Raw genomic sequence first — 25,948 nt, forward strand, 5'->3', positions numbered from 1 at the left:
TAGGCGATGGCTCCCCTTCCTCCTGAATCAGACTGCATCCAACCTGGCCCCCCTGGGCGAGCACACTTTCCTCCCTGGCCCCTAAAGGTCCGGCCCCCGGCTGAAGAGCACAGCCTGCGGACAAGCCTCCCTGCCCTCGGGCCCACCAGCTGCCTCCAGTCCTTGCCGTCTTCCCTGGGGAGGCGCCCTGCCTGCTCCTGGCTTCAGTCCCCAGAAGCCCAGCCTGGCCCCTGGCTGGTGGCCTCCTGGCCCCAGTCTGCCAGCCACACTCGCCAGCGGGTTACAAGACCCTGCTCACAGCCTGGCTTCTCCCTGGCTGCCTTAGGTTCACTTTGGCTCCTGTGTCCACCCTGTCTGCTGCCACTATGTTCCTGGGAGCCTGCCTGCCCAGCACGCCCACCCCCTGCTGCCCGGGCTCCAGCCCAAACTGCTTTCTGCTGGCTGCTGTGCCCTGGGACACACTCTCCTGGGGACCCAAACTCTCCCGCCAGCTGGGCTGCCCTTCTTTGGTCTGCAAGCCACCCATGGTGACACATGACGCCTGTTCACAGCACAGATCCAAACTTCTGCTTGGAGTTCAGGCCCCGCTCCTTCCTTGGTCTGACGCCTTTAGCTTCCTCTCTTGGCCTTGGCTGACTCCACTTGTTCAGAGATCTGCCCGGCGGCCCCCGGCAGCCTCTGCCCTTTTAAACTCTCCTCAATTCCTGGCTTCCCCGGTCTCCTTTCTTCTGAGCCAAACTGGTTCTCTCTCTTTTTTATTTTAAGTTTTTATTTTGAAACAATCACAAACATACAGAAAAGCTGAAAGTATAGTTTAAAAAAAATTCTTTTTCCTGAACTGTTTAAGCGTAAATTGCCAACCCCATGAACCATCGCCCCTGAATTCCCTAGGGTATGTTGCTTCCATCCAAGGCCATGCCAGGTCTCCCTGCCCGGTCAGGCTCTAACTCCCTGTGCAGGGTCCACCCCTGAGGGGAGGCCCTCCTTAACCTGCTTGGCTTTGGCTCCCCAGCCAGGCCACCCTGTTGTCTCTTGAACCCAAGGAATCCTCCGGAGTTGAACGTCTCTTTTCACGGGAGCTGAAAGGGCTTCCGAATCCCAGCCTGATTCACCACAATGCCACCTCCCTCCCATCACCATAGTCACGGTGAGATGGCACAGGTCCAGCACTCTCGTACACACTCACCACACAGCCTTCCTCCCTTCCTCCTGTTGGTGTGTTCTGAGTGAAGGCCAAGAGGCTGGCTTCTATCATTGCTGTGCTGTGTTAACGCCTCCCTGGGCCATGGTTTCCTCACTGGCAAAGTGAGGAATTTGGATCAAATGATTTCTAGGGACGCTTTCATAATAATGGTAAGAGTAGACTTTTATTAAGTACTTATTATTCATCATGTACTGTAAATTCTTTACATGAGTTAAGCCTCATATGAACTCTTCGAGATGTAATTACTGTTATCGTCTCCGTCCTACAGGTGAGGAAACTGAGGCACAGGGCAATTACGTAACTCACGTAAGATCAGCTGGTGCCCGTGATAGAGCCAGGATTCCCACGCAGGCGGTTTGGCTTCAGTGTTTACACACTGCCACAATGTGCTTGCAGAAGGGGGAGACGTTAGTTGACCCCTTACTTGAAGAGACAATCGATGTAAGGAAATACTGAACATTCATGGCAGAATAAGACACTGTGCTGGGTACATTATACACCAACATCTTCGTTTCCTTTACTTCTCAACAACTTTGATCAACGGGTTACTATTATTATTCCCATTTTTCAGATGAGAAAACTGAGCCATAGAGAGGTTAAGTGACTTTCTAATCAGTAGCACAGCCAGGATTTGAACCCAGGTCTGGCTGACACCAAAGCCGTGATTTTCTCATCATGTCCTGCTGCTGAACTGAGATACGAGCTCTGCTCAGAGGGCGGGAGTGAAGGGTGCCGCTCATCCCCTCTGATTGGCAGGGGCGGTGGGATGGAGTGTGCCAGACCCTGGACAGCTGATTCACGCGTCTGATTCTGTTTAACATTCACTACAGCACCGAGAGGTATCTCCACCTCCAGAGAGGCACCAAAAGCATGACTCAAGGCACCCAGGTGGGCAGGCGCAGGTGGGATGTGGCCGCTGGAGAGTATCAGTGTCTCCTGGGACCGGGCCTTCACTCCTTGGGCACCAAGGTGCAGCTGATGCTTGGGGGGACAGATCACAGCAGGGACCCCTCCTCCAAGAGACCAAGAGACTGCAGACCAACTCCCTCCTTACTTTTTTAAGCTCCTCGTTTTTCGAGTGGGTTCTGGAGATTCGGTATGTCTTTTGCCCCCCCTCATCTCCTCACCTGTGTCCAGGCAAGCAATACCCAACACCCAACTCTGGGCTCCAAGAGGAAGTTCTTCCCAACAGATGTCTTATCTCAGGACGGGGCACACTGTCAAGGTCTCCTGCCCAGGAAGGGGTACTTGCAGATGAGCTTGGCTTAGATTCTCTGACCTCTAGAAAAGGCAGCTTCTCTGAGGCAGAGACAAGGGCTTGCAACCAGCCCGCACAGACCCCTCGCCCAGACCTTTCCCTGTAAGCTGCCTCTGAGCAACAGCTTCCTCAAGTATTGGGTGCAGAGCTGAAATGGCTCATCGACTGACAAGAGCTGGAGAGATCCCACACAGAACATCACAAGAGCCAGAGATGGTTCACCCAAGCCACATGGCCATCATTCATGCTACAGATGAGAAACCTGGGTCCACAAGGAGCAAAGGCCTGCCCGAGGCCTCAGCTCTAGTAAAGGCAGAGCCAGGACACAGTCCCCAGCCCTGGACTCCAAGGCCCAAGCCCTTTCCCACATCCTCCAATTACCAATGGAGAGACTGCAATCCAGAGAGGAAACATGATTTGCCCAAAGTCTCCAGCTCCAGGACTCACCCCACTTACCTCCCTCCACGTGAGGCCTCATTTCAAACAACACCCAAAGATGGAAAAGGTGAAGTTTCCTGTGATTTGCAGCTAATAAAATTCAGGTGGACCCTAGTGTCAGACTCTCCATCTGCCCAACCCATGTGTCATTTTTCTTTTCTGATTTCATTTTTATTGTCCATAGATCACACTCCACCTCTTGCCCACCTGATGTGCTGTCCGCACACAGCCATCAGAGACATAGCCTGGCTTACACCTTCAGCGGCTTTCTACTGACTGGGAAGAAAGACCACCTGAGCCTGGGGAAGATTACAATCATGCTGGCGGAGGGAAGGGGGTGGGAGGAAAAGAAGATGGAAGGAAGTAAAGACAGTGAAGAAAGGAAGCAAGGAAGGAAGTGGTCTCTTTGCTGAGTACTTCCTCTAAGCCAGGCCTGGGAAAACAGCCCGTAGTAGCTTACCATTCAATTCTAACAAGGAGCCTGTAAAGTAGATACCACTGTCCTACTTTAGGGACTGGCCAGTAACTGCTGGAGGCGGGCCTAGAACCTGATTCTGTCTCAGGCCAATGCCCAAGGACTTTCCAGACTTCCTACGACACTGGCCCTTTCCCCTGTGTTCCTCTGAGTCCTAGAAGTTCAGGAAGGTGCCACAGGGGCCCCAGGAACCTGTGGGGGAGGTTGAGAGGGTGACCTTCCCTGGAGACTTCTTTGGAAGAATGAGTTCTGTGCCTAAAACATATTTAAAAACAACCCTACTAGGAGTCTGTTATTGCAGATGGTGGGGAAACATTCTTTATTTCCCTTTCCCTTCCCTTTCCTTCCCTTTCCTTCTTTTTCTTTTTCTTTTTCTTTTTCTATTTCTTTTTCTTTCTCTCTCTCTCTCTCTCTCTCTCTCTCTCTCTCTCTTTCTCTCTCTCTGTCTCTCTCTCTCTGTCTCTGTCTCTGTCTCTCTCTCCTCCCCTCCCTCCCTCCATCCCTCCCTCCCTCCCTCCCTCCCTCTCTTGCTCTCTTTTGGCATAATAAACCCACAAAGCAGAAAAGAGCAGGAGAGGAGACTGACAATAAAATTGTGGAAGCTGGAAAGAGATGGATGGGTGAAAAGGACTTTGCAGACTCAAGACAATGGAATCTAAGTTGACAGCAGGGAATATGAGAACCAACCCGATTTACACCACAGGGCCCCTCAAGGACTCTGCAGGTGGGGATGGAGGGAACCAAGATAAGGATGACTAGTGGAAAGCCTTGTTAGAAGCAGTCAGACCCCATCCCTTCCTCAACTCCAGCAGCCAGGAGATCGCCCCTGAGAAAGCCTGGAGGTTTATTCTCTGCAAAGGGGGAGATGGAAGGCATTTGAGGGGGATATCAGGTCAGGTAAGGGCAGGGCAGGGGAATCACAAAGAAGTGAAGGGATGGAGTGAATGCATCACTGGAGGCTGAGACTCCTCTCCCTTTCCCCTCCCACCTTTTTCCTTTCTGTGGCTCCCAGGCTATGGGAAAAGAACCCTGCCATCTTTGGGCGTGAGACTGGAGTCTTCACCCAAGAAGAACAACCTAAGACTCTGCCACTGCAGCCTCCCCAGTGGAACAGCCCAGATGGGCAGTCACGGGGAAGCCTTGCTCTCACACCCAGGCGCCCAGCCGTCTCTGAGCCTCCCACTCTTAACACAGGAAGACAGCAGAGGTTATCAGACACCTGAGAGAAGAGACTAAACAAACACAAGGATGAAGGGAACCTGAGGGAAACAGAAACCAAATGGAAAAGAACACTAAAAACAAAACAAAACTAACTAAAGTTAATAGCCTCTGAGAGAGAAAATACTGAAATCAACCAAATACGAACAGGATATTATTACAAGGAACGTTCAGAGAAAAGAAAGCACTCTTGAAAAATGAAAACATGAATGGCTGGAAGACAAAATGGAGAGAAGTACCAAGAAAGTAGAGCAAAAATACGAAGAGGTGGGGATTCCGACAGAGAGGTGTGAAAATTAGAGGAACAAGGCAGGAAGTCCCACCGCAATGAAGAGTAGCCCCTGCTCGCCTCAACTAGAGAAAAAGCCCGCGCACAGCAACGATGACCCAACGCAGCCAAAAAAAAAAAAAAAAAAGAGCCAGGAGGTCCAACACCTGAATAACAGGAGTTCCAAAGAGAGGAGACAGAAAAATGGAGAAGAGGAAATCATCAAGGAAACCATTCAAGAAGAGTTTTTAAAGCAGAAGTCCCTGACTTGCCAGATTAAAAGAGTCGCTGAGTGATGCAAACAACCCCACACCGAGATTCACGCCTGTGAAATGTCACTGCGCTAAGGAGGAAGAGAAGAGCCTTAGACAGTTGCAGAGGACGGAGCGGAAATCAGAATGGAGCTGGAACTCTTGAGAGCAACATGGAAGCTTGAGGACAAGGGAGCAATGCTCTCAAAACTCTTTCAACCCGGAATTTGACACATCAATCAACTGAGGAATTGAACATTCCAGTATTCTCAGTCATGTGATGCATCGAAAAGCTCACCTCTCATGGGCCGTTTCTCAAGAAGACCACGCCGAAGGATGGTCTCTGTGACAATGAGGAAGTAAACCGGGGAAAAGGAAGACGTAAGTCGACGAGGAGATCCAACATAGGTAAGAGAATCTCCAGGGCGAAGAGTGAAGGCAGCCCTGGGATGGCAGCTGTGCCCCAGGCAAAGGGCCAGGGGCCAGCTGGACCCCTCAGGGAGGGACTGTGTCAGAAAGATGAGTTTACAGAGGACCCGCTGCATCTGAACATCTGCAGGGGAGAGTTGGTGAGGTGAGAATTGGGGGGTTGAATTAGCAATACATATATAGAAAACTAATGAAGTTAACGCATACACAATTTTTATTCCTAGAGAAAATAAAAGCCGTACAGGAAAGCCAGAGTAACTACAGTTCATTACGTGACATAGCTGTGAAGGATAAATGGTACAGTCTAATGAGAGGATGGGGGATGAGGGGGCATATGTGGACCAGGAAAGGCTCTTGAGTCACTAGCTAATACCTAAGCTGAAGCGCCTGGTAGCAGCAACCCAGGCACATTATTTAGAGATATGGAGGTCAGCTAAAAGAGATGAAAGTTATTGCTTCTGGGGGTGCGGGACCGGGCAGAAAATGTGGGGGAAAGAAGGGTGCTGCTGTTTTCCATAACGAAATTTGTAGAAGAATTTGGCGTTTTCAACTCTGTGCAATTTTGATAAAAATAAAAACTGAAACAGACAGAGAGAGAGATGCATGCCACTGTTGGCTAAGAGGCTGCTTCGTCTACAGAAGAGAAGGGGAGAAGCCAGCTTCCTCCTGGGCGCCCAGGCTGACTCCCCAGGACAGGAAGGAGGCTGGGACTCAGGCAGATGCTGTCCAGGCCCAGGGGATGCCTGGTCCTCACTGTAGCTGCCAGGGGCCACCACCTGCTGGCATGGGGACTCCACTTCCCCCACCCCCAAACCCTCAGGCTGAGCCCCTTGCTGCCTTAGACCCGCTACAGCAACCAGAGGCAGTGTCTTCTTGAGAAATGGATTCTCCTTTAAAATTTAATAGGATGCATTTAGGTCTTCCCTGACCATCCTCAGGGCTCTGGGGACTCTGGCCCCAGCATACTCAGACACTCAGTCTACCCCGTGATCAATATGTCTTTTCTTTTTTTCTTTTTTTTTTTTTTTTCTCACTGTCGGTGACTTGGGTTTCATAGTGACATAATCAGCTTTCTCTAATGCCTGGAGCCAGTGTTCCCTGGGAAGTATTTTGAGTGCTCAGGAGAAAGATGCTAGGCCAGTACAGACAGTCAACCTAACTAGACAATTTAACATCTGAGATATTTATCTGGAGGATAATCTTTACAGAGGAATAACTTTTCCAAGAATCTAAGTGGCTTCCTAGGAACAGACATTTCCTGCTTTCGTTTTCAGAACAGCCATTCACAAATCTATTGCTGGGAATGTAGCTGTCCAGGAACAGTGAGAAGAGGTCTGGATGGGGGCTGAGAGAACCCTCCCCACTCCCCCGCCCAAACCATCAGTCTGCCTGCAGCACACCCACATCTGTCTTTCCTCCTGTTACTCTAGGAGAAGCACCCCCTTCACATCAGCTCAGCCCCACCCCTTGCACCTCTTCTAGAACTCCGCCCTGCGCTCGGCCCCTTCTCTCCCGGCACTGTCATCTGTGCCTACCACCTCCACACCCCCAGCAGCACAAGCACACTGAAGATCTCTCTGTGTAGACACCCACCTGCTCAGCCTCATACACTCACCCAGCTCCCACCCCTCACCCCCTCGTTTCCTCCTTCCCTCCATAGCCAGCCTCTTGGGACAGGTTTACTTACATGTGCTGCCTTTAGGACTCCATCTCCCAAAACAGCTCCCATCAAGGTTCCATCAGTGACCCACATGTGGCCACATTCCGTGGACACTTGCCTGGCCTCTCTGTCCTGGGCCTGTAAGTGGCCCTCAGCACAGATGACCTTGAACTCCCTCTGCCCTTGGCTTCCATGACTTCTCACTCTGCCAGGTCTCCACCACTCCTCTGGCTTCTCCTTCTCAGACTCTTGCAGCTTCCTCTCTACCTGCCCTCTGACTGCTGGCATATTCCGGCTCAGTCCTGGATGCCCTATTCTTTTTTTCTCCTCCCCTCTCCCTAAGTGACCCCATCCAGTTCCATCCTCCTAAACAGCATCTACGCATTGACAAACGCATGTCCCAAATGTGTATTTCCTGTCCTCTGAAGGCCAGGCTCACATATCCAATTGTCACACGCCTCCCTGAACACTTGGATGTCTGACTGGTATCTCAAAGTGAACATGTCCACCAAGCTTTGATCTCCCCTTCCCCGAGCCCCTTTCTTACTGTCTTCCCCATCCCTGCCCATCTCGGTAAATGGCAGCACCATCCATCCAGCTGTTACTCGAGCCAGGAACATGGCAGTCATTCTACATTCCAAGCTTCTCGTCCTCACCCTTCATATTCAATTCACCAGAAGTCCTCTAGCTCCACCCCCATCTCTAATGTGGTCTCCCTGGTCTGAGCCACTGGATGTCGCAACTGGACTCTGCAATATCCCACCCTCCCCTACTCCCACCCCCTTCTCAAAGCTCAGGTCACATTCCCTAGGAGAGATGAAACAACAGGATTTGGGGGAAACAGAAAGAGAACAAAACCAGTGTGGGCGCATGTGATGGAGGTTGGACAATTCACTCCCGGCCCACTGGGGCCACACTCAGAGCTGCCTGTCTACACTTCCAGGGAGAAGTCTGAGAATTAAAGAGAAACCAAGGCACTGGATCAGGAAGAAGACAGGGACCTGGCAGCCTGGAATCACCCAGGAAGGACAGCAGCCTCTATCCAGAGTTGGGTGCCGAAGACCACTTCTCTCCGGCCCCCAAGACTCAAGGGATCTGCTCAGAGCAGGCACTGGCCTAGGAGCTGGCAGCCCATGAGCCGGTCCTTTTTGGAATCATGTTTCATTTTTACCTGTAACACTTGAAGGCAGGTCAGCAAGCAAACGACCTTGGCTCCCAGCCCCAGGTGCTTCCCCCATAGCCGAGGCCACCTGACTTCACCTTCCCAGACCAAGCCTGACTCCAGGTTGGTGGGTTGGTCCTGTCTGGCCTGGTTTGGCCCTGATTCTGTGTCTTTGCTCCTTCCTGAGACCCAGAGCGTCCACCCTGTCACGGATTCTGAGAACTGCTGAGGTCAGGGATCCTGTCCCTCACCTGAGGTCTCAGTTAAAGGGAGATTCCTTCACTTAATAAACATTCTCTAGCACTGCTAGGCACCATTTTCAGCACTGGGGATACAGCAATGAATAAAGCATAATTCCTGTCCTCTCACAGGTTGTACATTCTGGTGGAGGAAACAGAAACAAACTAGTGACTTTCTGGGGAAAAATAAAGCAGGGAAGGGAAGGGGGATAAGAAATGCTAGAGGAGGGTACATGTGGGAGGGTGGCCTGGGAAGGCTTCACCAAAGTGTGAGTGAAGGAAGTGAAGGAGCTGCGGGACCCTGGAAAAAGTGCTCAAGGTAGAGGCTTCCCTGGTGGCGCAGTGGTTAAGAATCCTCCTGCTAATGCAGGGGACACAGGTTCGAGCCCTGGTCCGGGAAGATCCCACATGGCACGGAGCAACTAAGCCCATATGCCACAGCTACTGAGCCTGCACTCTAGAGCCCATGAGCCACAACTACTGAGCCCATGTGCCACAACTACTGAAGCCCACGTGCCTAGAGCCCGTGCTCCACAACAAGAGAAGCCACCACAATGAGAAGCCCGCACACTGAGGCGAAGAGTAGCCCCCGCTCGCCCCAACTAGAGAAAGCCCGCACGCAGCAACGAAGACCCAACACAGCCAAAAGTAAATAAATAAAATAAATAAATTTATTAAAAAAAAAAGTGTTCAAGGCAGCGGGCACAGCGAGTGCAAAGGCCCTGAGGCAGAAGCATGTCTGACAAAGAGATCCTCAGCTGGAGCACAGGAAGCAAGGGGTAGAGGGGTAGGCAGAGGTCAGGGAGGACCTGGGGCCAGCACACACAGGCCACTTGTGGGCTGTGGAGGGTGCAGAGTGGGAGTGCCAGGGTCTGCTGGTGTTAAACAGGATCATTCTGGTTGCCGGGTTAAGAATACACTGGAGTGGGTAAGGGCGGAAGCAGGAGATTACAGCAGGACACTGTGACAAACCAGATGAATCTTGGCAGTGGTTTGACCCAGGAGCTGGGAAAAATGGGCAGATTCTGGGTATGGCTTCACAGGGTGAGTCGACAGGATTTGTTAATGGAGGTGAGACAGAGCCGTTTGGGGCCTGACGACAGGAAAAATGAAGTTGCCTGTGCAGAGTTTGAACAAGTGATTTCGCCTCCTTCTTTCAAAGTATATCTGTTTTTCTTTGGCCACTCAAAAGAACTTTCAAAAAGACATTCAGCGAACGAGCAAATGCACACAGTTTCTCTGCCTACGTTTACATTTTACAACCTTTACGTTATGAACACTTGGGTAGCAGGCTTTTTTGGTTCCAGTTTGGATTTTTAGAGCGGTTTACCTGCGGAGTTTATTCTTTACACCTATCCAAAAACCTCCAACTTATTATTATGTATGTAATTCATAGTTTCATCAATTCGTTCCCCAATAAATATAGAGGTAACAAATATTCCCAAAGGCATAATTCAACAACGTCCTTAATCTGGAGCTCACAGTAAGATGGGGCTATACAGAGTAGAAATTTAGGACAGGAAATACACTGCACTTCTAGGTTTCAAAGTCCAAGAAGGAATGGGTTTGTGAAAAATTATTAGCAAACAGACTTTAAATTTTTTAAAATTAAAACTATTCTCTCCAAGCTACTATTTCGTAAATACGCACACACATATGCGTGCGCATGCGTGCTTGCTTTAAAAACATAGGTACACAATAAACAACACGTGGATATACTGCATAAACTCTTAGACCTCAATAAAGATAAATCCAGCTATTAGAAATGAAAATACATGAGACAGAGAAGCACACCTGTTAAAAATATAACTCCTTCAAGTGGAGCTGTACCAAATTAAGCAAACTGTCAAAATAATTTCTTTAACAAATATACCAAGAGCCCCAGGAGTCACAGTGGTTCTTCAGCATCTGCTGTGCTGTGTTCTAAGGATGAGTTCGTTGAACGCCCAGGTGACCATCACACAGATGGCTGAGACCTGACACGGAGCTCCGGGGAGAAGTCCGGCGGGAAATGCGAGTCTGGGAGTCATCAGCCTATAGATGGTACACAGGGCCACCTCGGGAGTGAGTTCACACAGAGAAAAGGGGAAGCCCAGGGGCTGAGCCCTGGGGGCCCTAATGTTTAGAGATCAGGAGATGGTGGGAAATCACCAAAGATGACGAGAAAGTGCTGCTGGCAAAGAAGAGGAGGGTCAAGAAAGATGGCCGCCTGGAAGCCAGGGGACAAAGTCTTTCGAGGAGGGTGGAGGGGTCACCTGTGTCAAATGCTGCCAGTAGCTCAGGAAAGAAGAGAAATGAGAACTGACCACGGAATTCCTCAGCGTTGGAGGTCACTGTTGACCTTGATAAGTGCAGCTTTTGAGGTGTGATGAGTCCAGCGCCCCACTGGCACGAGTCTGAGAGAGGATGGGAGGAGAGATGAGACGTGAGCAAGTATAGTCATCGCTTTCCGGAGTTTTCCTTTTGAGGAAAACAGAAAAATCTGGCGAGTAAGCCCTTTAGTCAAAGGAATGTTGTTAAGGTGGGAAACTTTAAGTTTGGATGTACTGAACTGAATGGGCTAGGAGAGAGGCAGTGGCTGGAGGGATGTATTGGGCGGTACTGGGGAGCTGAGAAGAGATGGGAGTCAGTACCCTTGGACAGGAGCACAGATGGCCCTCCCTCAATGGCTGAGTCCTGCCACTGGCAGTGGCAGGGTCTGGCGTGGATGCCTTCTGCTGAAGGCCTGAAGGGCTTGGGAGGCAGCCCCAGACAGCCCCATGCCTGTGAGTCACCATACCCACACTCACTGGCCCAGCCCACAGCTGGGCTTCTGTCCCCTGCCCTGTATTCCAGTTCCAAGCTAAGGCTGGGCTGCCCCTCTAAACCCAGCCCACCCCTTGCCCCTTGACAACGGCCACCTTTCTGAGGACTCCTCACCCCAGCTGGGCCTGACCTCTGTGGTTTCACCCTCTGATCCCATCATTCCCTTCAGGCCTAAGCACCGACCCCTTCCCCCCCCCCCCCCCCCCCCCCCAGGCTGGGCCTGGATGAGCACTTTTGCCATCCAGGTAGTTCCTATCAATTCCAGCCTCTTCTTCCACACCAGCCCTTTGGGCTGAGCTCTCAGCTCTCCTTGCAACAAGTGAACTTGAGTTAGGACAACACAGGCATTACCCTCAATGAACCGTATAACCTTGTAGGTGTAAAGTCAACATTCTCGTAACAAAGGAGCCCTTCTAAAACAACCGAGGCAAATGCAGGGATGCTGGGTGAGAAAGTCAACATGCTCTTGATGGGCACTCCTGGAGGCTGCCTGGAAGATGCAGACTGTGTTCGGGTGTGGAAGGGATGGGGAATGCAAGGCGGGGGCTGTGTGCCGGAAATCAATGAGGTAAATAGGAACGGATGCATAGTGTGGACAAAGCATGGCCCTAGGACCCAAGGCAAGAGGGGACTTGCGGGGGAGACAGGAATGGATTTCGGTACCACTGTTATTCCAGAAGTAACGCAGAGAACTAGGGAGTATGGAGGGATCTGAGAGGTTAGTTGGAGGAGAGGGCTGAGTACCGCCCTTTGGAGGTGGCTAGGATTTGGCAATGGGCAGAGTCCAGCAGGCACAGAAGGTGAAGCACAACAGGGGTGAGTGAGGCTGTGGGGCCGGGAAGACCAGCCTGAGTTTCAACTGGATCCGGCAGGTAAGGCGGCCACAGAAGACCCTGGAGTAGAAGTGTGACACAGGCAGAACCATGATCAAGGACACCCAGTAGCACCAACATGGGGGCCTGGAGAGAGGGGGTAAGAGCCGTGGTACAGGGAGTGCAGAGAGACCACCTCTGAGTCATGGACCACTTGGTGTGGACACCAGACTTTGGGGACTAATTGGAAGGGGGAGGGTTGGGGGAGAAGAAGGTGTCCAAGATGACACTAAGGTTTTGAGTGTGAAGGGCTGGGCACATCATCTGGGCTCTGGATGTGGAAGGAGATGTCGTTGGTGGCAATTGGAGGGCTTGGTCCAACTCATGCTGGGTTCGAGGTGCCCTAGTCTCCCAGGCAGAGGTGCCTGTGAGGCACCAGAAGCAATGGTCTATAGTTCAGGAGTGAGGTCCTAGCTGGAGACTCAGATTTAGTGTCCTTGGCACAGTGAGGTTTGAAGCCAAGGAGGTGGATGACGGCGACCAGGGAGACCACTCAAGGCCAGAAGAAACCAGTCCGACTGACCAGGTGCATGAGTCACCATTATACCCAGACTGACGACCGACCCACCTTTCCTCTCTGCCTGTCCCAGTCTCATGAACCCTCCAGGCCTAGCCCTCCCCCTCCAGGAAGTCATCTCTGGCTACTCCAGCCTCGGGAGTCCTTGCCTGCTGTGAGCATCTCAATATTGGGGGTCCACACCTCAGCACCAGGCCTTGTACTGTACCTGAACCAAGCTCCTTGAGAGGAGAACCACAGTTTACCCCCTTGGCTCTCGGCATCTTCTGGCACAGAGCACCCATAAGGCACTGAATAAATAGCTCCTCCTGGATGGACTGAGTGATTGATCAACTGCTGGGCTGGAGATCAAGAAGAATAGTAAGGAGACTAGTGATGAGAAGACTCCTGCCTGCTGGACTCATCCAGCATCTACTTTTGCTGTCTGGTCTCTTGACTCATGGCCATGAATTAGCTCTATATGGATCAACCTGACTACATCTCAGAACATCACTGAGTAGAAACAACAAGTTGCAGATGTATGGTAAATCCTCTGGAGTAGTCAGTGCTATCTACCAAAGGGCCCTGGTCCTCCCCTGTGCATGGCAGGGCTGTGCTTCCCTACTCTCAGGGAGCTGGGTGAGGCCTGCAGTTTGCCCTGGAAGATGAGATGGGAGCAGAAGCTTCTGGGTGGAAGCCTGAAGAGTCAGTGCACAAGGCACCACTGTCCCATCTTACTCTCTCGGCCTTGGCTGGCCTGGATCTCTGAGTGACTCCTAGGAACAGAACCCCATTGCAGACCCTTGTCAAATAGGTATTGGAGTGAAGTACAAATACTTGCTGTGTTAAAAAAAATACACAAAAGAAAGAAAGAAAAAAAGGGAGGGAGGAAGGGAGGAAGGGAGGAAGGAATGGGCCTGAGGCAAAGCCCTGGTGACCTCAGGTGGGTGCGCCTGAAGGTTCTATTCAGTGTTTCTGGGTGGGGGAACCCTTGGCATTTTGGGTGGGACAAGTGGTTCTGTGGTTGGTGATAGGATGGTCACATACCCAGCCCTGCCCATGAAATGCCAGAGGTGCCCCCAGTTCTGTGACAACGCACACTCTCATGCCCACATTTGCAAATCCTCCTGGGGGTGACACCAGCCCCAAGAGAGCTGTAAATGTTGAGGGGTCACCAGAAGGGAGGGTGGGAGGTACAGCGGGGGCCCAGATGGGACAGCGGGGCTGCAGGAGAAGATGACCTGACCGGCGGCATTACATAACCCCCCCACCAAAGTGCTCAAATTAGATGTGACAAGTAGAGGCAGTGAGGGTAATGTTCTTCGCAGCTGACAGATAGAGTGAGGTTATCCTGGAGGGGATAAAAGCGGTGCACACAACAGTGAACAAATGCTCCGATGCCCATTTGTCAGCACCGTGAACTGCAGCCTTGACACGGGGCGGCAACAGGATCCCCTGACAATCCACAAAGTATGTAATTATCCCCTTTTACAGATGGGAAGCAGAGCTGGAGAGGTGAGGGGATTGAGTGGAACGGGTAAGCGGGAGAGCTGCTCGGGGGCAGGGATGCTGGACCTGGGAAGAGAGGGAGATTCTGAACAGAGCAGGTAGGATTAAATGATGACCTGGGTGGGACGGTGGGGGTAGGTTACAGTGAGGACCACTGCCTAGGCTGTAGGAAGAGGAGAAGGGGACTCAGGTGTGGCCTTCACCTTTCAGCCGAAGGGAGACCGTGTGGCAGAGACTCCGGTGGCTGAAGCTGTGAACTAACTGCGGTGGGGAGAGGCTCCTGACAACTGCCCTTTCGGGGCTCAGGCTTCCCCGGGGGGAAAATGAGGGCAGCAGGGAGCCGCCTGGCACCAGATCTCCAGTCTGGGGACAGTTGCCTCTCAGGGCAGAAGCAAACCCCCTCCTTCATGGCCGCTAACACTCAGCCACCCCCTGGGGCCCCACAGATGGTCCTTGAAACTGCTGGGAGAAGGCTGTGACCGATGCACCAATCCCAGGATGACGTCTTATGTGGCCTTTGGAGGACCCCAATGATGTGAGAACACAGAGACACACGGGGGCGCTCTAACCAAGTAGCACAAGAGGATACCCGTCAGTCCCCAGATGGAAAGAGGGCAAATATTTCGAAAAACCTCTGGTCTAGTGTTTCAGTGGAGCAGTTACTGGAACTCTGAAAAGGATATTTCTCTCCCCGGGGGTCGTGCCCCTGCCACTGCAGGATGTCTGCCCTCCCTGACCCCCTCCCTGTCACTAGGACAACCCAAACCCCCAAGTTCAGTTTCCAAACACTCCCTCTCCTGAGAGCCCCTGCTGGTCAGTGCCACCGAAGGATGCCCACTGGTGGCCTTGGGGAGCTGGGTAGTGTCGCCCTCCCAGCGCTACAGAGGAATCCAGCACCTCCCACTTCGACCTTGTGAGTTAGGCACCTGTAGGTGCTGGAGGATTGTAGGTACCATAACATTCCGTGTCGGCTGGGGCTCATGGGGACCATCCTCCTTTGGAGGTAGGTTCTCCTCCGTGCTGTTATCCCTCAGGACTGGGTAGGACGAGGGCTGCATTGATCACACTGGGGACACAGACACAGGACCCTAAGACAGACACCACGGGACCTGCGTACAGACACCCACGTCCCAAGAAGCACACACGTGGTCACAAAGAACACAGCTTGCACAACCCTTCTACAAAGCAGGTCTGAAACCAAGCAGCCTGCTGGAGCCCGGGGAGCCCCACCGTTGAGAGTTCTGAGATGTTTCTATCATTAGGTTCACAAAGACAAACCACCAACGGTGAAAAACCAGGGGTATTATTCTAAATATTTACCAACCAATGAATCCTGGACTCCGGCCAGTCAGAACAGAGACCAGTGTACACAGCTGGTATGTGCAGTGCGCTGTCAGCCCTGTAAACAGCCTTGTCAGCAGAGCCCGAGCCCCCCTGTGGGGCACCAGGCCTGCCATGGTGCCTGCTTAGGCAGGACAGAGGTGACATTTGGGGAACATACACCAAGGTTAACAGCAGTCCGGACAGGACCTGGGAGAATCACTATCAATCCCAATGCGGGGTCTAGGAACCCAGCCAGCATGTGAGGAAAGAGGGGCTGGGGGAAGACCCAGGCGGCTCCAGCCCCCAGCACATACCTGGCATACCCCACCCCCAACCAAGGAGCCCGCATTCCTTAACAGAGGTGGTCAGCGAGTCGCACAAAGATGGCACCTCCTGGAAGGCCGGAAGCCCAGGGCTCCTGTGGGCACAGCCCTGCCCGTTGAGATGCTCACCACCTCTGAACGCAGATGACACCACCCCCAGCCCTCGGGCGGGCGCGAGCTCTTACTGCATGGGAAGCAGACATTGCAAACCAAAGGTGATTCTTACCCTCCTTCGAAGATTTTGATCCTCGCCGGCTCCCCTCTCTTGGAGGCAGGAGCGTCCTCCTCCGGCTTCCCTCGCTTCTCCTCTTCCTTCTCCACTCTAGCTATCTCTTTCTGGCCTTCCGGGGGAACCAGCGAAGGGAGGCGAACCTGGCCCACCGCAGGAACAACAAAATCATGGCTGGTTAACGGGTGGTCATGGAATGATGCCTTCGATGGCATCGCACACCTACACTTCATCCTCCTTCTACCCAGTGAAGAGGTGCTCTTAGCCCCACTTTACAGAAGGAGGGGAACGGATCCTCAGAGAGGTGAAGTCAGAACTGGGACTCTGACCAGGTCTTTTTCAGGGGAAGACCAGGCCTTCCCATGAGAGCTGCGTTTGCTCACTTTTTCACACTAGTCTAGGGGCTCCTGGGGACAGGTCCTCATCTTGGTCTCCTCGGTCACACCAGCCTCAGAGAAGGCATGTGAGGAATGCTGAATACATAAATGAAGGCTCCACCTTTGGAGATTAACCATCCCAATTCTCTTTTATAGATGAGAAAGTCAAGGTCACACAGCAAGTTAAGGGCATTGCTGGGAGCAGAACGCAGGTCTCCTGAAGGCCCTGACCAATAGCACCCCCCCAGTCCCCCACCCCCGAGCCGGACACAGAGAAGCTGTGCTGCCCACTGATGGGCATGGGCCTGGCGGGTGTGCATCTCAGGGAAGCTGTTCTCTTCAAGAGATAAGGGCCTCGGTGGTGAGAGCTGGCTGGATAACATGTCCCCCAGATCCTCTGATGGTGGCAGGGGTGGGTGCACCCTTTAATAGGGAGCAGCGATGCTGGGCTGGGGGCTGGGGCCAGCAGTGAGATTCTTATCCTACTTCATGCCACTGTCATTAAGGTCACGAGGAACTGCACTGTTGACAGCCCACAGGAGGAGCAACCCTGTCTCCCGGTGCTGGGACAATCTAAGGACAGAAGTCCCTGTGCCAGTCACCACACCTGCCCCTACAAGGATGGGCTGGGGCTGAGCAGAAAGGTAGCTGGTTGGGAATCAGGGAATCTGAGTTCTAGCACCACATAGTCCACTGCATGCTGAGCCACCCTTGGGTGAATTACTTCACCTCTCTAGGTCTCAGAGTCTGAGGGGATTAGACCATCTTGGAGATTCATTCCAGGGTCAACTTCTATGACTCAGTGACCCCCCCCCCCCAAAATCTCTTCAGAATTGGAGATGGGGAGTGGAAACCAAGTGAGGCTACGGACTGCTGCTTTGGCAGAAGGCAGGTGATTTTATGCAATACCCAAGGATTTCCAGAGCATTGCTGTTTTCACTTCCATCTCAGTCTGCCATCTGGGCCATCCTTGGAAGGACAAAGAGGCCTCCCCCAGGCTGATGAATGACTTCTGTCTCACAACCAGCTGTGATGTCAGGGCCAAGCTAGAGGAGGCTGGTTTTGGTGGCAGGAGCCACTCTACCAGGAAACACTGTTGGAATTGAGCAGGGATCCACTTGAGCTTTTAATGGTAATAATGTGAATAACTGCAGATAATGATCAAGTGCCAACCACTGTTCTAAACACACTTTGCATATTTTAACTCATTTAATTACCTCTACAGTCTTATGAGCCAAGTATTATTATTGTCTCTATTTTATAGATGAGGAAACCAAGGTGCAGAGAGGTTAAGTAATGGGCCCAAGGTCAATTAGTAAGTGAGATAGTGGGATTCAAATTCGGGCAACTTGGCACTGAAGCCCTTGCTCTTAATTTCTTCACAATAGTACATGTGGTTGTCAAAATGATCCCCAAAGAGAAAAAGGGAAGGAGAAACCTGGGGGATGAAATGTGGCTGCAAAGTGAACTCTTGTATAAGCTTGGGTTTCTCCAGGGCTTAAAATTGAAAAAAAAATGTATGTGACCAAACTCAAACCTGATTGGGTGGCCTAGACCTGCACAAAGATGGTTAGGAAAAGCTTTGAAATGCTGATATAGCCCAAAGGGCCTTTTCAGAGCTACTAACAGGGAATGGAAGCTATGGGATGACAAATGTCAGCTCAGTATAATAGGGACCTTTCTTAAAGCACTGTCCCAAGATGGGCTGGGTTGTACTAAGAGGTTCTGAGCACCCAGTCACTGGAGATATGCAAGCAGAGACCAGAAAGAGGTGTAATTATAGAAAGGCATCAATCAGTGGGCCATGCAGTTACATTAACGGACCAGACTGGTGAGCTTCTGGTAGGAAACATGCCAGTAAATCAAATGGAATATTCCAGGAAAAAGTGTGCACGGTTCAGCTCATTTTAGGAAAGCAGCATTTTGAACAAAGGATTGCCAAACCCAGTTAAGCCAAATTAACTCTTTGTTTTTCTTAAACCACCTTTCAGTGTTCAATCATTAAAACAGAGGAGCAGTCCTGAGCATCCAAAAGAACTTTGGAGTGAGATCTAGTTTTGAATCCAGGATATTTACTGTGTGTGGGGCCTTGTGCAAGTTACCTGACTTCTTTATGCTTTTGCCTCTTTATCAATCACATAGTGATATAGAACCCTGTCAAGGTTGGTTGTGAGGATAAAAGTAACACTGAGCACAGTACCTGGTACATAGTAAGTACACTATAAGTTCTAAGTGTGAATATAATTACAACAGCTTCTTGGGAGTAGCCGTAGCCAGTAAGAGACACTGAAGAGAAAATCAGTCATGATGTTTATGGTGAAAGTGGAAACCTCATTTAAGGCTGTCTGTAGACTGACAAGGATATTTAGAGAATAAATTTGGGAAACAGTTTGGTGAAGAATATCCAGTAGAGCTAAGGACAAATTCAATGCACAAAAGTCACTCAGTAAAAGAGCAGGATACAAATATAGGAGAAGTTATCGAACATAGTTTTGTTCATTTATCTACAATAGGAATTTAGGGGACTTATTTGGTCAAAGAATCTGGAGACACACCAATGAACATCTCTAAACTTGCAGTCACTTTTAAGGTTTTCTTTCCTCAAATAATAGAAAGAAGAAAAATAGACTCTCTGGAGTCAGACAGGTTTGGGTTCAAATTCTGGGTTTGCCAAATATTTGCCCTGTGACCTGGACCTCTCTCACCCTCTGACCCTCAGTTCCCTCATCTACAGAATGAAGATGATACTGCTACCTCACAGGTAGAGATGAGTATCAACTGGATTCAAGGGCACAGAGCAATGCCTGGCACAGTGAGGCTACTCAAGCAATAAGACCAATTGTTATTCCACAAATATCAAGTCAGCATAGCACATCATGGCACTAAATCCTTATGCTGGCCTTGTCAGGATATGGAGGTGTCACTGGTCTGAAGCAAACTTGGAATTATCAAATGTCAATCTTCCTGAACTTGCAGGGATCAGTTCATTTTATGCCTCCTGATGCAGCCTCAAGTCAGAGGCAATGGAGTAAACATAAGCCCTTGGTCCGGGCTGTGCGCTACCACCAGCATAGATGAGTCAAGCTGTGACATTGCCACCTACTGGTAAAGAGGGATACTGCAGCCAAGCTCTATTTGCTCTCCTCACAGAAAAGAAAGAAGGAATATTTCAGGAGTCATTTGCGTCAAATTCTAGACTCTCTGACGTGGGAAGATTTCAAGTGGCACCAGAGAACCGAAATAGTAGATGTGAAGAATAGGAAAAGACTAACCAGATAAGGGAGAAATGTATGTTGGAGTGGCAGTTTTTCATCTGTCTTTTGGCTGAGATTGTGTCTTTGATTTTTCAATAGAAGCTAATGGGAAAGTGGATCACTTTAAAGCTCACTTTATTGAAATGTATCTAGTCCAATGATATGAGGGACACTGACAAAGAAACCCAATAAATAAGGTGATCAGTCATAGCTGATAGAGAGGAAATCTGCCCACTCAGCTGGCTCTCATTTTGCAAATGGAACTTGAGGAGAATGTGGCTTTAAAAGCTCAGCAAAGACTTTTAAAATCAGTGGGGAGAAGAAAAACAAGGCTGAACTCACCTCTGTCATGCGGGGCTTGCGGGAGCTGGATGGCACAAGCCTTCCTGTCTCAGGATGCGGAGCTGTGGCCATGGTGTATGTCTCTTTGCTCACCTTCTGCTTAGACCTCAGGAGGGACAAAGCAGCTTTAGTGGAAACCCCCGGAAGGTTGGGGTTGTACAAACTTATGCACCAACCAGCGTAAACAGAGGACCTCCTATCTGCATGCTGGATGTGATTTGGCTTAATGTAGTTTAAATAGCACCAACTGACATTAGTGGTCGTGTGGAGGCTGGGGAACTGCAGTACCTTCTTTGAGTCCGTACCTTCTTGCAACTTGGCTGGCCTGGGGGACGTTTCTGACAGAGGCTGTGAGCTGAGAGGTGCCAGTGGAGGGAGGTCAGGCTGTTCCTTGGAATCTTCCTTCTTCACACTCAGTGGGAGCAACCCTCTTCGGTGAGGTTTACCAGACGGCTGGGCATATTCCTTCATAGCCTCTGAGCCCGGGGTTGTCGCACGGGGCAATGAGGGCTGAGGAACGGGAGGAATTTCCTTTGGGTCGGATGGATCTGAGGACAGGCTGGACAGTGTTTCTACTTCCCTCCTGCCCTGGCCCTGGCTGCCCAAGTGGGACTTCTCTAGTCTCCTGCTATCCTCGGTGCAGCTAAGCACCACACTGCATGGTTTCACCAGCTCGAGTTTTTCATCTGCCTTGGAAGCCTCCTCTTCCTTGACTCTTTTTTGCTGCTGGGTTTCCATGGTAAGTTCAAGGCTGCCAGCTGGTGAAAGGACACGTTTGCTTCCCCCCACTGTTGATGAACTCCCCTCCAGGCTCAAGACACTCTCTGATGACAGGGAAGTGCCTTTTCTTTCAGGTAATGTCACAGGCACTCTCAGGTATGGAGTCGGGAAACCTCTGCTTTGCTCTTCACTTACCCCAGCCGGTCTGGGCCCAACCTCGTACACATCTGCCCCACACACAGTCGTCCCCTTGCATGAGGGCTCCTCAAACTTGGGAAGAGCCACAGTTGCTGAGCTGCCCTGGGACTGGGTGACCAGGATCTGGGAAAGAGTGGTGTACATAGCGCTCCCATAGGACGGCATGTTGGTCTGGATGCGGACAGGCACAACCAGAGACACCATGGTGTCTGGACAGGCAGGCAGGGCCAGCGGAGGGGCTGACGTGGGTGCTGAGCAGCTGGATGGCAGAGCCACGGGGGGCAGCTGGATGTCACTGCTGTACTCTGTGCTGGGGGAGAGGCCAGGGGTTCCTGTTGCCAGTGTGGCCAGGCTGGTTTTGATCTGGGGTACATGGCTTTCCACATCACCAGGGAGCTGAAGGGCAAACTGGGATTGCAGAGGCAGGAAAAACCCAGAAGAAAGTGCTGAGGAGGCAGGGTAAGGCATGGGGAGAAACGAAGGGGGCTGCCGGAAGGGGATGTTGGCTGGGTGAGGCATGAGCTGGGGGAGGTGGAGTTGGCCTGGGTGCAGAACAGTCGGTTGGAGAGAAAGTGGGGGGGCTTGAAATAAGGAGGGAGGAAGCGGGGGCAGGGAGTACGGTGTGGAGAGCAGGCTGGACATGGCCTGGGTGGAGAAGAACTCTGAAGACTGCCCCGGCTCATGCTGTAGGAGGTGCTGGAAGGAGAAAAGGGAGACGGGCGGGGGCAGGTACGGCTTCTCCTGCAAGGGGAGCTGAGCAATGGGGTGGGGGAACACTTGCAGTGCTTCTGTGTAGGGTGGCGTGGCCCCCAGCGGGGGTCTGTCCTGCACCTGGCTCTTGCCTCCCGGGTGCCCGCTGTGTGAGGTGGCTGCAGAGGAAATCGGGGGCAATGGGCTTTTGGCCGAAGATTTACTGGATGAGGGCTTTGGTTCCTCACTCTCCTGTCTTCCCTTGTGGGTGGCCTCTGGCTCAGTTTCGGGAGGCCTGCTCAGAGAGGCCTGTCTCACCAAAAAGCATTTCCTTCTCTCTGCTGGGGCTGCTGAGGCTGCTGGGGCCGCTGGAGCTGCTGGAGCTGGTGCACAAGGGCCTGTCAAGGACAAGCTGCCGTAGTCGAAGGATTTGCTGCGTGTCTCGGTCATATGGGTGGAGTGGGAAACATTGGGGCTCTGCTCTGAGGCTGACCTCCGCATCTCGCGGGTGTGCGGGTGGTGGCTGGGAACAGTTAGCATGTGGGTGCCCAAGGGTTTGGAGCGTGTGTCGGACGAGGGCCCGGCAGCCTCGGCTTTTCCGTGGTCGTCCCTCTCGAAGGAGGCGGAGCGGCTGGACCCGCTCAGAGAGACACCGCTCTCCTGGCTCGGGCTGCGAGACAGAGGCATGGAGGACTCGAAGCTGGACTCCCCGGATGACTGGGCCATCTCCGCCAGGCGCAGTCTCTTCTTCTTGGGTGGCAGCTTCTCTGCTGGGAGCTGGGCAAGTGTCTGGCTGCGCTGGGGCCACTGGAACTCCTCCGTCTTCTCGGGCTCCTTAGGGGGCGGCTCCGGCTCTGTGTCTGGACGGTTGGGCTCCTCGGTCACCAGGATCTCGGGAACCTGAATGTTGGGCTGACGGACCAACCTGGGCTGCAGGGAGTGAGCCGAGCGTCCATGCGGGGCGGGTGGGGGCGATGAGAACGGGACCGCAGACCTGTCTTCCCCTTCCAAGCCGCTGGGCTGCTCCAGAGAGTCGGATTTCTCAAAGGAGCTGGTGTGCTGGATGACAGAAATTTCTTTGGACGTGGTTCTCCTCTCCTTCCCTGATTCTGAACTGGACCCTGGCTTGGGAGTCCTTGGCTGGAAGCTGGCGGATCCCTCCAGGGAGGGCACTGACTTACTCGGCTCTGCTGGTGACTTGGTGGATTCCAAGGGAAGGTTCCGAGCAGCCTCTGATGGCCCGGGGCTGCTGAACTGACTCTCTGTGGACTCAAAGGCGGGTGGCTCCTCCTCGTCCCCGAGGCTCTTCTCTTTCCTCCTCTTCCTCAGTGGAGTGAGCTCCAAGGTGGTCCCCAGTTTGTAATGCATCATCTGGGACCAGGGCTCGTGCTCCGCCTGGCTCTTTTCGGCTTCCGGAGACGCGTGAGCACCTGCGGTGACGGGCTTTGCCATCTGAAGCTCCGAGCAGTAGTACTTTTTATGCGCTTCGTAGTTGTCCCTTTTCTTGTACCGAGCACCACATATGTTACATTCATAGATCACCCCTTTCGTTTTCAAACCCTTCTTGGTCTTTTTGGTGAGGTCGCTTTCCCTGGGTTCCGGTTCATCTGCGGGTTTGGAGGCTGCCTCTTTGCTGCTCGGCCCCGCCTCCTCGGAACTGTACTCCCCGCCCAAAGGTAGTTCGATGGCCGGCTGACGCTTGAGCATCCGGGGGTGGGAGGTAAACAGTTGACTGCTGCGGCTCAGGGCTTCCGAGTCGGCGACGTGGTCGTCGAAGGAGTAGCTGCCTCGGAAGGTGTGTGGGGGGGTACTGAGGGTGCAGGTGGCAGAAGGCATTGAGTGGCTTCTCAGCAGAGGCACAGGGGGGGTGGTGCTGGGCGGGTGCTGGAGGCTCAGCAGTGATTGTTCGGGCTTCGTTTTCTCGCTGTGGGAGGACAGGGGCTCCCGGTAGAGGCTGGATTTGGGTGACTCCATGCTGCTCCGCCGTGACAGGGAGCTCCGCCTGGGCTTCACGCTGTCTATCTCGCTGGTGTCCACCACGGCCTCATTGATGGTGATGAGCTTGGTGATGTGCTCGATCACCTGCGTCCGGGGCACAGACAGAGGCACCAGGCTGGGCTTGTCTTCGGTGGGCAGGGGCAGGAGGGGCTGGGTGGAGGTGGCCGTCAGCATGGCGGTCCGCTGCCCGATCCGCCCGCACTTGCCGAAGATGATCTCGGCGTAGGACCTGGCGTTGGTGTTAGGGGGGCTGACCTGCTGCTCGGCGCTCTCGGAGCGTGAGAAATACCCAGATTCGGTGCTCCCTTTGCTGCCCGGGCTCAGGAACGCCTGCTCGTCGATCACCTTCTTCCTCTCGCTCAAGCGGAGGGCCAGCTTCTGCTTTATCGTGTGGGTGTCTTCGGGTTTATGGCTCAGGGGGTGTTCGGATGAGGCCTCTGCGAAGGGAGCAGGGTCCTCGAGCGACGGGGCTGAGCTGGACTGGGACAAGGAACAGCGTTCGTGGCTGGAACCCTGGCTCCCAGAGCTGTACAAACCGCTGGACAGGAGGGGGTGCTTGGGCCTTGGCGACAGCTCTGCGGGGTGAGTGGACGTGCCGCCGGTTTCCTCTTCCGAATCTGTGCTTTCCCCCTCAGTGGGTTCCTCAAACTCTTCCCCAGGGATCCTCTCCATCTCCAGCCCTGGGGGGTACATCTCTCCGCCCATTCCCGAGGCCAGGCCGGCTTTGATGCGGTGGGCATGGGACTTCCTGTGCTTGTAGAGGTTACTCTTGGTCTTGAAGGAGAAGCCGCAGGGGCCACAGGGGTAGGGCCTCTCACCCGTGTGCGAGCGGATGTGTTTCTGGAGCACGCTGGGCTTGGCACAGGGGCGGCTGCAGTATTGGCATATGTACTTGCCCGGTTTCTGCGGTTTCCTTTCCTTCTTGTGTGCCTCTTCTGTGGGCTTCAAGGAGACTTGCGAGGGACGGGGCACAAAGACTTTGGGGATGCCAGGCAGGTCCTCGGGAGGAATGATGGAAGCATGTGAAGGGAGGAGCTGGCTTTGAGGATGGAGCCCAGGGCTCACGAAAGAGCCTGAGGGTCCGGGTCTCATGGGGTCAACCAGCTGCCACGTGGACCCCTCCAGGAGATGCTCAGGTTTGCCGGGCGACATGAATGCTGGTGTCAGAGGGTGCTGTGGAATCTGCGAGATGTGGACCGAGGCTTCGATGGAGGACCTCTTGGGGGGATTCTGTGGCTGGCCTGCTTTCTCCTGAGAGCCTTCCCTAAGAACCGATGAGGGGCCTGGGAAGGGCTGTGGGGCTAGGAGCTCTTGGAAGGGGCCCTCTTGGGTGGCAGCGGTGCTGCTGCCTGGGTACGGGGCGCTGGATGAGACACTGGTCTGAATGGCCTCTCCTTTGGTCAGCCGCTTCCGGGGACTTCCCTCAGCCTTCTTGGTGCCCTTGACACTTTGTTCAGGATCCATGACCTCCACGGGACTTCAGATGCTATTCAGGGAAGGTCGGGGCAGGCCGCATTTACGAATAATCCAAGAGTCCCAAGGAGATGTCTGGCTTGGGCCACATTGGTCAGGAGCTATGGAAGCCAAACCCAAGATGGTTTTGGGAATTTTTTTTGCAAGTGTCACTGGGTGCTAGTGGACTCAGCGCAGGTCATCAGGGCCCAGTCTATTCACGTCAGTGAGGCATGGCCCTCTACTTTGCAGACAGAAAACGCGCCAGCACTTTCTGCCTGAATGTCTGTCGTGGAAATGTCATGAAGGATGTCAGTGTTGCCATTGTATTGTTTCAGTTGGCAGTGGCAAGTGGCCCCCCACAAGTCCCCTGTGTGCTATGTGAACCGTTGACGGCTGGAGACGGCTGTGTGCATGGCCCAGGCATCCCTGGTCCCCGCACGAGAGAAGCCACGCTGGACGCCGCGGGCAGCTCCGTCCCGCCTCTTCTCCCCTTTTGTCCCGTGTTGGAGATGAACGGCCGCGGAGGGGAATTCACGCTCTTCTACTTGACAAGAGCACACACACAGAAATAGAAGAGAAGAGAAGAGAACAGAGAGTTACTGCGACTCATCCACAGCTCGGGCAGCTCCGACCTGGTGAGATCCCTACAGGTTAACCAGGGAGACCCGACCTGAACCCAGAGCTCCAGGCTCTGTGCATTGAAGCACTGCTGGTGCCTCCCTTGTCTGCATTCCCAGGGATGCCCACTGTGGTTC

At 52.8% G+C, this 25,948-nt stretch overlaps 1 protein-coding gene across 1 annotated transcript in view; it reads right to left on the minus strand.

The window, feature by feature from the left end:
- HIVEP3 (HIVEP zinc finger 3) overlaps positions 1-25,202 on the minus strand; it is a 56,368-nt gene extending 31,166 nt beyond the window's left edge. The window contains exons 1-2 of the mRNA XM_065879935.1: positions 20,133-25,202; positions 16,157-16,302 (exon numbers count right to left, since the gene is read on the minus strand). Coding sequence (XP_065736007.1) covers positions 16,157-16,302; positions 20,133-25,202 — 5,216 coding nt within the window. The remainder of the gene's footprint in view (positions 1-16,156; positions 16,303-20,132) is intronic.
- Positions 25,203-25,948: the final 746 nt, after the last annotated feature.

The sequence above is a fragment of the Phocoena phocoena genome, chromosome 1 (genome assembly GCF_963924675.1).
Source record: "Phocoena phocoena chromosome 1, mPhoPho1.1, whole genome shotgun sequence".
Taxonomy (NCBI): Eukaryota; Metazoa; Chordata; class Mammalia; order Artiodactyla; family Phocoenidae; genus Phocoena; species Phocoena phocoena.